This window comes from Ochotona curzoniae, unplaced genomic scaffold (genome assembly GCF_017591425.1).
Source record: "Ochotona curzoniae isolate NIBS_2020 unplaced genomic scaffold, NIBS_Ocur_1.0 scaffold_4506, whole genome shotgun sequence".
Lineage (NCBI taxonomy): Eukaryota > Metazoa > Chordata > Mammalia > Lagomorpha > Ochotonidae > Ochotona > Ochotona curzoniae.
Window position 1 is genome coordinate 28,938,073 of NW_024467119.1, and position 12,106 is coordinate 28,950,178.

Genomic DNA, 12,106 nt, shown 5'->3' on the forward strand with positions numbered 1-12,106 from the left:
ATGTCGAACATCTCTTTACATCCCACAGGCTGGAGATTCCCTGCCTGTGTTGTTTGTTTATTCTGTTATTATTGTAGGCCAGATTTTTAGAGACTAGAGTCTAGGAGCTGTCAGAATCTGGTAGTAAACTGACATCCCAGTAGGTATCTTCTTGCCTTGCTGTGGTTTAAGAATTCAACACTGGCTCAAGAATTAGAGTCTTCGGGCCAGGCTCAGAACCCAGCAGCTAGAAGTCCTCACATTACATGTGCTGGGATCCCATATGGGTGCCAGTTCTAATCCCAGCTGTTCCGCTTCTCATCAAGCTCCCTGCTTGTGGCCTGGGAAAGCAGTAGAGGATGGCCCAAAGCCGTGGGACCCTGCACTCATGTGGGAGACCCAGAGGAGACTCTGGGCTCTTCGCTCAGGATCGGTGCAGCTCTGGCTGTTGCGGTCGCTTGGGGAGTGACTGATTTAATGGAAGATCTTCCTCTCTGTCTCTCCTCCTCTCTGTATATCTGATTTTCCAATAAAAATAAATAAATCTTGTTAAAAAATGAATTAGAGTTCTCTAATCACCAAATAACAGATCTCCATTGCTCCTCTGTAGAATGATGACGCTTGTATCTGTTCCAGGATCCAGTTTTTGTCATCACCTGCAATGTTGGCATTCTATATCCAAGTGCTGATTCTAGTCCTAGCTACTCCACTTCCCATCGAGATCTCTGCTATTGCATCTTGGAAAGCAGCAGACGATGGCCTAGTACTTGGCTTGCCACCCCTCACGGGAGACGCAGATAGAGTTCTAGGCTCCTGGTTTCTAACTGGTGCAGTCCCTGGCCATTGGGACCATTTGGAGAGTAGATTGGCAGAGGGAAGATCTTTCTGTCACTCTGCCTTTCAGATAAGCAAATCCTAGCATAGCTTACTTCCATTTGTGTCTATATATCCCCTACAGTCCCAGGTTGAAGCTTTTGCTGTTAATATAACCAGATCTGCCTATAAATACTTTTGTTTTCTTCCAGTATGACAGTGAAGAGGACATGTTTGGTGACTATGATAGCTTTGCTGAAAACTCCCTTTTAGCTCAAGTTGATGACCTGGAGCAGAAATACATGCAACTTCCCGAACATACAAAACAGGCAACTGACTTTACCACTGAAGATCTTTCTTCAGAAATAAACAAAAATGAACTCATCATTCCCACTGTGAGCAGCTTTACTGAATTAAACACAGAAGAGCACACGGAGGGACAGAGTGCACCTAAAGAGGTCCGTGTTGAACACGGGACTGATATTTCATTTGATGTGCCTTCCTCACAGGTTTTGTACTTTGAAAATTTACAGAACTCTTCAAATGGGTCAGGGGACCAGTCTAATAAAGAAAGGGATCTGAACTCATCTTCTCACGGGACTAGGACCGAGCAGTTGGCCCTTGATCACATAGAGCATCCTCAGCAAAATGATGAGTTCTCACCTAAAGTCAGAACAAGTTCAGATGTGAACAGGAGGAGAAGTGTTAGAGATCATCTAAAAAGTGCCATGACTGGAAATGCCAAGGCTCAAACGCCGGTGTTTTCTAGGAGTAAACAGCTGAAAGAGACTCTCCTATCTGAAGAAATGAACGTTGCTCAGAAAGCCATTGAGGCCTCATCGGACGACGTTGGTCCTTTCTATTCATTGCCCAGCAAAGTCAGAGATCTCTATGCTCAGTTAAAAGGAATTGAAAAGTTATATGGTAATGCTTTCTGCTGCAATGAAAACTAGGTTTTCCTTTGTTAACCTTCAATTAGTACAAATCGATGGGAACAGGTTTCCATATCATATTTCTCAGCTTGAAAATAAGTTAAAAGACTGGTTGTCTCTGTCTTCCACCCCTAACCTGCGAGTACTGAACCTTTCTGGCCAGCCTGACAGCCACACTTCCCTATCTGTCCTGTTAGTACTGTTCCCCACTCCAACAGTCATGCTTCTCGAGCCAGTTATGCTTGCTATCTCTTTCCTCACCTCAAAAAATTCTCCAATCTATCCCAGTTCTGGGTTCTGTGCTTTTACTTAGGATGTAAGACCTAAGCATCTAATGAGACTTTTCATACGTTCCTTGCCAGATTGCTCAGTTGAGACTCCTTCCTAAACTTTTTTAAAGATTTATTTTATTTTTATTACATAGTCCGATATATAGAGAGGAGGAGAGACAGGGAGGAAGATCTGCCTTTTGATGGTTCACTCCCCAAGCGGCTGCAATAGCTGGAGCTGAACTGATCCAAAACCTGGGGCAGGTGCAGGGCCCCAAGGCTTTGGGCCATCCTTGACTGCCTTCCCAGGCCGCAAAAGGGAGCTTGATGGGAAATGGGGCTGCTGGGAATAGAACTGGCACCCACATGGGATCCTGGTGCATGCAAGGGGAGGACTTTAGTCCCTAGGGCACCACGCTGGACCCTTTCCTGAACTTCTTGACCCTCCATTCCTTTATTCTGGTTGTTTAGCCATTTCACACTTTCCTTAACTGGTGTTTCTACGGTTGGCTTTGTCTTTTCTACCAAAATGTTGAATTCTTTAGAACGCACATATGTTGAGTGAAGTCGGTGATAGTATTACTTGGTACAACATCTTTGGTTAAGTGCTTGATTTCTCATCTTAAGCTTAAGATGCCGCTTGAGGTGGCAACATCCCTTATGTTAGTGCCTGGGTTCAAGTCCCAGCTGCACTTTCAGTTCACTTCTCTGCATCCTGGGAAAGTAACAAGTAGTGGCTTGGTTACCTGCCACTCACATGGGACATCTGGGTGGAGTTCCTCGTTTCTGGCTTCAGCCTAGCCCAGGCGTGGCTACTGTAGGCACTCAAGGCATGAGCCACTGGATGGAGGATGTCTCTGCCTTTCAAGTTTGAAGTAAACTAAACGTCCCTAAAGAAGCTGTAGTTAAGATGGAAGTGCAGTGCTCCTTTTGGCAGCACATACACTAAAACTGAAAAAATTAAGTGCAAGGGGATAGAAGTAATACCAATCTTACAATGTTTTTGGGAAATCTTGGAATCTTGTTTAAAGGAGAGTACATCAAAAAGTTGGTGGAAAGTACACCTTGTGGGTAAAAAACATGGATTTCAAAATTTTTTTTAGTACCAGACTGAATTTGTCTTGATTCCATTTGTCGTGAATGTTCTGAATTATTCTCATATTTCAAATATATCTTAATTAAGAGAGAGAGAGGTGTCCTATCCACTGGTTCACTCCCAAGAGTCCCACAGCCTAGCTGTAGCCTGAAGCCAGAAACTATGCAAATCTACATAGATGATGGACCCAATTACTTGGGCCTCACTACTGCTTCCCAGAATCTGCATTAGCAGGAAGCTTGAGTCAGGAGCCTGTGACAGGTGTCACAGAGGACCCAGGCTCCTCAGGTTAAAGAAACTGAACTATAGGAATCAATACCAGAGACAATCCAATGAATTCTGAATTGTGAGATTCATGGTTTCATCTCTAATGGTGTTTATTGCCCTTGAAGTAGGTGTGAGCTTTCTTCTGTCTACCTTTCTTTTGTGCCTTTTTTCCTGGCGTTTAATCTGCATCTCCTGCCAGAATGGACACCTGAGAACAGGGCTGTCATTCCTCTTTTTCTCCCATACCTAACACTGCCTGGTTTGCCCTCAACTGCTGGAGACTGTTAGAGCCTCTGGCTCTGTCACTTAGAGCCACACTCAACTTTGATTTCTCATCTGTGAAAAATAGAAAGTAATTGTCTTGCAAATTGCTTTTTTTTTTTTTGTCTAGGACATGCCAAATTAGACATGGGTAGTTAACTGCTGATAATTACATCCAGTAGTTTCAAAATAAGGACTAGTAAATAACTGCTTTTCAGTTCCCTTTTTACTTGCGAGTCTGTTTACTAACAGGAACCACTTAAAACAGGAGTATTTGTGGTGCTTTTTCTTGTGCTAAAAGCGTGGTTCTCCAAGTGTGACTGCTGGACGGCAACATTGGCACCCCATGGAAATGGTGCAGCCCTGGGGTGTCAGGACCTGGCAGGTGGGACCTGGCTCCTGTTTTAACAACCTCCAGGAGATTTCTCGTGGACCCACTCGTTTTTGAACCACTAAGCTAAAAAGTCTCAATCTTACACTGTGACCAGTGTCTTTTTATCATAGAATTGCATGTGCAATGTGTTTCCTGTAAGTGTTGAGGACTAAGTTAATATAGTTTTTCCTTTATTTTGTCAAGACAAGTGAGATTCCTACACATTGTTTTGATCGTTTTATATTTAAAACATCTGAGTTGGAGAAAATGTAGAGATGATTAATTTGGTATAAACGTGCAATTGATAACTAAAGGGTGGTGCCAGCCTGATGCATTTTTTAAAACATAGCTATTAAGTATTTTAATTTAGTTTTAAAAGGAAAAGTAGTCATTTGTACATATTTGAGAATCACCAAAAAGCACATTGATCTTGTAACTCATTCAGACATAATTATTTTTAGTACCTTCACAATATACCTTGCTAGTTATTTTTTAATTAGATTTTTATAACAATATATTCAAACCTAATTTTTATGCCTATAATGTTTCTAGTATTTGAACACATTTGGGTTTATGCTATGTAACCCACATTTATTATGTTTTTACTTAATTATATATTGGATTTAATCTATCACTCTCATTTGTAAGTTGTAAAAAATTCCATTGTCTGATTGTATAGTAATTCACCTACCTTCCCATTGGTCCTGTTGCTTTGCTGTCTGTAGATAAGGCTGAGATTCAGAGCCTGCATACAATCCGCTTAGGGCCCTGCCTAGAATCCTCTAGGGGTAGAGTTCCAGCAGTGATACTCTAGCTAGGTCAAAGGTAAGGGGCAGTTTCCTTATTTGTTACTGCTGGATTTCTTTCTAGGCAGACTGCAGCCGTTTATGATCTAGGGAAAATACTCATTTCTTCCCTCTCTAGTCAATTCTGAGTTTTACATGTGTGAGGGACTTTTTCATTGGTTGTGTTTTGGTACTTACTTGTTTTACCATTTACGTATTTATTGTCACTTGGATTTCTCCATGCTTTAAGATGTCGTATTTTTGCTGCTTTTCTGGAGGTAAAACAATGGTGCACGTTCTGGAGACTTTTACCAATTTGCATTGTCAGAATTTCCCACAGAGTAGCTGTACTAGTTTTCATGTCTTATCCTGGGACTGATCTGTTTTCATGAATCCCAACTTGCTAAGTTGTAGGAGCTCAAGGTGTGCTACCAAATAATCCTGGTCTTTTTAAACAGTCGTACAAAGTTGCAGTAGTATTGAGCTATGCAAGATTCAGATCCCCATGAGAACTCACTGAAGGTTTTAGTTTGTAGAAAACCTCGTAGATATTTCTTTCACTCTGTTAGATTTGTTTACTTTTAATTCAGTGTGACAAGGAGAAACAGAGGATGGTAGTCTTCCACTTGCTCGTGTGTGCCCCACGTGGTCACAGCAGTTGTGTGTGGGCCATGCTGAATCCCAGGAGCCAGGATTCCCATCTGGGTCTCACACATGAATGTCAGGGGGTAAGTGGATGGGTCATCCATGTTGTTTTCCAGGCATATTGTCAGGAAGCTGGATTGGAAGCAGAGAAGGTAGGACTCAAATCTGCTTTCCCATGGGTTGGATATGGGGTGCTGGTGTTGACAGCAGGGGCTTAACCTGCTATACCACAGTGCTGCCTCCACCCTTTTACTGTACATTCAAGGGAGTAAGGAAGGCAAGCAAGCATAATCCCTGCACAGTATGAGAGAGAAAGCGGAATTGACAGAAGTTCTTGTGCTGTCCTTTCACCCTTGGTCTCCAGGCTGTTCCTGCTGTACTAAAACCTTAGACCTAAATGTGCACAGGTGAGTGGGTGCCCTGCTTGCCCTGCTGCTGGACATCTGCTGGATCCACTGGCTGTGTACATCTGGGCACTTTTGCCATTTGGCATAGATAATTATGTTCACCTATATGAAAGATTGCTTCATGAGAAAGGATGTGATTGGAAAGCTTGAGATTGAGCATGTGGAAGGAGAAGATAATTCTTCCTCTTTTTTTTAATTCCATAGAATGGCAACACACTTGCTTAACACTGAATTCAGTGCAAGAGAGAAAAAATTTAATATACTCGTTGCCAACGAGTGGTGGGAAAACCCTGGTGGCCGAGATTCTAATGCTGCAAGAACTGCTCTGCAGGCGGAACGATGTCTTAATGGTCCTCCCCTATGTGGCGATTGTCCAAGAAAAGGTGAGGGTGGTTTTTCAAAACAAAAGTTACTTGTTAAGATTATTTTAGCATTAAGAGCTAAAAACTAGTATCTACATTAACTTGTTGACTGAGAAGTCCCTCTTGGTAGAGATTTCATCTTTTCAGGATATACAAAAATCAGTATTTACATTGAAACACTCTTGAAATGGTAATTATCCTGTGTCAGAAAGTTTTATTTTCTAATTTGGTGGATTAAACTCCATGTTAAATGTATTATTACTATTTAACCTGCTTCTTCAAGCAGAAACTAACCAATTATCAAAATTGGTGAGTTGTACCTTTTTGATATCAGAGGAGACAGCTATAATTCATTTCCACATTTATTATGCAGCTTATAAGTTGCATTTCATTGATCAGCAGTGAGCTGTACAGCTTTGTTCAGTATGTCTCGTCTGTGACCTTGTTTCCATCAATTGGTATTAAATACTACTTGAGTGTTTTTTTTTTTTTTTGGCATATAAATCCCTGTGAGCCTTAGTAATTAAGTTTTTATTCATGTGTGATTTTTGTTCATTTTAATTCATATTCTAGATAACAGGCCTTTCAAGTTTTGGTGTAGAACTTGGTTTCTTTGTTGAAGAATATGCTGGAAGCAAAGGAAGGTTTCCTCCAATTAAAAGAAGGGAGAAGAAATCGCTCTATGTTGCCACTATCGAAAAGGCACACAGCCTGGTGAACTCCCTGATTGAAACCGGGAGAATTAGCAATCTGGGGCTGGTGGTTGTTGATGAGGTTGGTCACTGCTTTGGCAATTGTCAATGTTTTCATTATGCTAACACTCTGTATCATTCTGATCATGATGTGAAACTGCTTAGGACCTCATGAGAAAAAGTACTTCACTTAACATACAGATGACGTAGGGAAAGCCACTCTGTGCTGAATAATCCTAAATTTGGTCTTAGGATCAAATGTTTATTGAAATGTGAATGCATGTGTGTTTAAACAAATTATAATAGTACTACTTATGTATCCATGATATGTCCAGTAATTGCCTCCCTCCAAATACTACTAGGATAATGTATGTATGTTACAGTTATATTAAAAACGTTGAAGCATTAGAAAGCAGGGATTTTTATGCGACTCATGCACAGTACCTGCATGTTTCAGGTGGACACTATTTGAAGATTTACTTCTCTATCTTCCCCCCTTTTTTTCATTTCAAAGCTGCACATGATTGGTGAAGGAAGCCGTGGGGCTACATTGGAAATGACCCTAGCAAAAATCCTCTACACTAGCAGTAAGTATTTTTTTTAAATAAGGTCATTGATTGATTTCCGATCATTGATACTTATAATTCTGTCTCTATAGGTAGTTGCTGAAACTTTCTGTCTTAGTTCTGTAATTTCCGTGATAGGCCTACATGTCTATTTATTAGGATGAGTAGATGGAGTAGCATTATGAAAAGAAATGAAACTAGTCTGAGGAGGTCGTCACTGTCCTCCATCAATAGCTGTTTGCACCCAGGCACCTCACTCACCCTCTGTTTCCGTAAACCTGAGCCAGCAGTGGTTCCCAGCTGATGCGAAGGTTGTGAGGTCCCTGAGTCAAGGCGTGCAGTTAGCCGTGCCTCCCACACCACACTCCCGGAGGCTTGCTGCTGCTGCCTCGTTACTGCTAGCATCATTACAATTACCCTCCTGCCAACAAGCAGTGGGTTTCAGGAGTCACTTTGGGGAGTTGTTCTGCAACACCAAATAATCTTGTGATATACATGAAATATTCTAACTGTCATCTCTGTCATTGATGTAGTCTCATAATTTATTAAGTATTTATGTAAATATTAAGTATTTATTATGTAATATTAAGTATCTATTTATGTAAGTAAATACTTAAGATCAACCTTGATAAGTATGTTTTAAATTTTGTCAGCAGTGACATCCAGGCAGGTTATGGCATTCTGTAATAATTCATTCAGATAATAATTCATTTATTGAGCCTACCCCGTGTCTGGCACTATTTTAGGTGCTGAACACATAGAAATAAATAAAAGTCTTGGTCTTTATTTAGCAAGCCTTTAGTGATAATGAACAAAGAATCAGACAAAGATAAGTGATAGTAATTTAATGGAAAATTTCAAAAAATTAAAATGGAAGATTTTTAAAGGCATGTTATTTATTTGAAAGGTGGGCAGAGAGAAAGAGAAGACTTTCATCCCATGAGTCCCTCCCCCAAGTGCCCACACACCCAGGACTGGGCCAGGCTGAAATTAGCAGACAGGAATTCCATCCTGAAAAGTTTCCCAATAGCTGTTATGGGACCAGATACTTGGGCCATCATTTTGTTGCCTTGCTTATTAGCAGAGAGCTGAGCTCTCTTCTCCTTCCAGCTTCCCACCCCCTGCGTTATCTTTTTAAAATTTTGTTTTTAATATTGTTTACATAATTGAGAGGGACACACACCCATGTGGGCCTCCAGTTTGGGTGGGAAGAGTCAGGTATGGAGAAATGTAAGTGGGACAAATGTTCCACTTCTTTTTTCTCCTGTGTCCCCATGGGAGGAGAGGGAGGAGGTCTCTGCTTGCTGTCAACTATGTCAGCACCCAGGATGGAGGATGGTTCTTTGATGGCATCTTAGAGAGACCTGGATGTGGGAAAGAGTGTTCCAAGAATGTTGTTACTTGAGTGAGTCTGATAGTTCTGAGACATCATTGGCCTCTTTGCTTCAGGGTTGAGAAGATATTCCCAAGGTCTATTGGCCGACCAAGGGCACCTTAGTGCATCTAGACTCAGGAACATGCTGCAAAGCTGGGCCAGGAGAATTGTGCAATCTGTTATGCTTTCCATTCTTTCATGAGGCAGTTGATGTCCCCTGCTGGCTTAGATAAAGTAGCCATATTGTCCTCTGTGTGCAGCTGGGATGCTGTCCTGTGTACGGGCATCAGCAACTGAGGAGGTCCAGCCTCTATACATGCACTCTAAAGTCGGACCATACGGCCTGTGCTTTTCCCTTTGGCAAGTCTGAGTCTGGCAGTCTAGTTAGGGAGTACCCTACGAGACTTTGCCTGAGGTAACCTCCGACTTGACTCTTGTGTCCACCTGGCAGTGCAGGGTTAGGCTCAGTCTGCCACCTGCGCCAGCCAACATACATACTGTTGGATGCAGCTGCCTGGTCAGTTCCATCCTGGACCAATATCTCACAAGCCGGCAGGTGCTATGGCCCAGTCCAGCCAGCCTGCCACAGATCTTATCCTCAGGCATACCAGCAGGCACCATGACCTAATTGGGGTAGCCCCCAGTAATCCCCAACCCAGCCTGCCCCGAGTCCTGGTTTTTGCGTGTGCCAGCCTCTGCAGGCAATGTCTTAACCTGAGTGGCTTAAAGGAGAAGTAGAGCTGAAGGCAGAGGAAGACAGTAGAATCTTCATCTCTTTTTCAAAAAATTTTTGATATTTGATTACTTATCATTCTTGTGTCCTTGGGGCGCTGGCCTTTGTTCTCTGGGTTTCCGGGCTGTGTATGAGGGAGCGTACCTTAGCATAGATAGTGTAGCATAATGAGTGAGGAAGAGTCCTGGAGCTGGGGTCAAGTCTTCACCTACCTTTACTGGATATGTGACCTTCAGCAAATTGTGCTTCTTTCCTTATTCATAATACATCACACATAGGTGACAGAAATAAAACCCTCCCCACTGAATTGCTGCAAAGGTGGCAGAAGTTGGTATTTATAAAGCATTTGCATAGTGTCTGCGTAAGACATATGTCTGCCTCCCACACCTCACATTTAACAGACATTTGAATAAAATCCACCTTGTTAGTTTCTGTTCCTAGTTATTCTGCTGCAGCCTTTCCTTCTCAGTTTAGTCTTCAGAGTTTTGTGTTCACAGAGACTCACTTGAGGCGCTTCCCTTTTCCTACAGCTCCTCATTCTCACCCACACTCATGACAAGTGATCCTGTGTGCTGATGGCTCCTGGTTTGTACTCCTGCACCTATGCTTGTTGTTCACAGCTTTCTTCTGAGTGATATCAGCTGCCACCTGGACAGTGACACCTGAATATCCCGTAATGAGCCACACCTAACTAGAGATTGATCCAAGCCAGTTGATTGGTGTTTGGCTTGATAGTTGTGTCTGTAACAAGTAGCCATTGTGACTGCCCAGAAAGTCATAAGCTTTGTTCCACCTTTATTCATTTTTTCTTTCCTCCTTCTTATTTTTAAAAAAATTATTTATTTTTATTGGAAACTCAGATCAGATTTACAGAGAGAAAGAAAGACAGAGACAAAGAAAAAGATCTTCGTCTGCTGGTTCATTCCCCAAATGGCCACAACAGTAGGAGCTGAGCGAATCTGAAGCCAGAAGCCTGGAGCTTCTTCCTGGTTTCCCATGTGGGTGCAGGGTCCCAAGACTTTTGGGGCCATTCTCTACTGTTTTCCCAGGTCACAAGGGAGCTGGATAGGAAAGTGGAACAGCTAGGGCATAAACAGGCACTCATGGGATCCCGGTGCTTACAAGGTGAGGACTTAGCCACTGAGCCATCACACCAGGCCCACTCCATTTTTATTTTTTACAAAATCGGTTTTTTTGTTTGTTTGCTTGTTTGTTTGTTAAATTAAAGCCTGATGGTAGTAAGATTTTGGAATGGGAAAATTCTTCATGATGGAGACTCACTGAACCCTGTACCTACACCCTACTTCTGTCCATACTGATGCCTGTGGAACCCTGTAATGTCTTGTAAAGATGAGCCAAGTAGAGACCATGGCATACTTACACTTGTTGTTTCTGTTTAGAAGTAAAATATCCTACTTATTACATGCTTAAAATTCTGTAAAATTCTGACTGGGTACTCTTGGGATCCCTGAAAAATTCTTTGATTGGCAGATCAGTACTCTGGTGATATGTTTGTATTTTTATTTTCTCTCTCCCACTCGGCTTTCTAAAATCACTAAGAAAGAATTCAGACTACCAGAGTTTTCTGAAATTATCCTATGATTTCCTATGCAACACACTTACTTTAATACATTAACATTACTTTTGTTTTTTTCAGAAACAACTCAAATCATTGGTATGAGTGCAACACTAAACAATGTTGAAGATCTACAAGAGTTTCTTCAAGCGGAATATTACACCAATCAGTTTAGACCAGTATGTACCTAAGGTTTGCACTACATTATTTTGTTGAGTATTCAACTTACTTAGAAGTAAAACAAATGGGGGTTGGTATTGTGGTACAGTAGATTAAGCCTCATCTTAGGCTGCCCACATTTCATATGGCAGTGCATTGAATCAAGTCCGGGTTACTCAGTTTCGGATCCAGCTTCCTGCTAATGTCTGTGGGAGGCAGCAGGTGATGGCTCAGGTGCTTGGGTCCCTGCCATACCCTGTGGAACCTTGGAAGGATATCCTGGCTCCTAGCTCTGCCGAGATATTGTGGTGAGTGAACCGTGAATGAAAGAGTGTGTGTGTGTCTGTCTCCCTCTGCCATTCTACCTTTCAAATACATAAAACAAAATAAAAATCCATAGATAATAACAAGCACAGTATTTTGAAAACTACAGAGTAGTGAAAGGGTGTGAGTGTGTACATAGGGAATATGAACACTGTGGAGCTGTCATAATGTGACAGAGTGTCACTGCTGTGTCAGAGTGCTTGGAGCAGTGCCTAGCTTGTGAGTCCTCGGCAAACACATTATGGGTGGATTTTCAAAATCCATTCTGTTTTTTTCATTTCTTATTATTCAAAGTGAATTTTTTTAATTTGGCTAAAATTAAGCCACATTTTGAGTTATTGGCACATTAAAATTTCTCTTGAAAGTTAAAACATTTTTAGATATGTATGTTTTTGGTCGTAATATTTTTTAAAAGATTTTTTTTTTTTGAAAAATTTTTACATAGTTCATTAGGGTGATAAGGGTCAAGGGCTACAGGAAGGTGGAGGAGAT

General features: G+C 41.6%; 1 protein-coding gene across 3 annotated transcripts in view; it reads left to right on the top strand.

Annotated features, from left to right (window-relative positions):
• HELQ (helicase, POLQ like) overlaps positions 1 to 12,106 on the top strand; it is a 72,566-nt gene that overhangs the window by 23,371 nt on the left and 37,089 nt on the right. Inside the window, exons 2-6 of one of the 3 annotated variants that reach the window (XM_040967480.1) lie at positions 1,005 to 1,716; positions 6,032 to 6,210; positions 6,763 to 6,963; positions 7,396 to 7,468; positions 11,213 to 11,310. In XM_040967480.1, the coding sequence (XP_040823414.1) occupies positions 1,005 to 1,716; positions 6,032 to 6,210; positions 6,763 to 6,963; positions 7,396 to 7,468; positions 11,213 to 11,310 (1,263 nt within the window). Of the gene's footprint in view, positions 1 to 1,004; positions 1,717 to 6,031; positions 6,211 to 6,762; positions 6,964 to 7,395; positions 7,469 to 11,212; positions 11,324 to 12,106 lie in introns of those variants that run through there. The other 2 variants (XM_040967479.1, XM_040967481.1) reach the window with 2 other exon arrangements.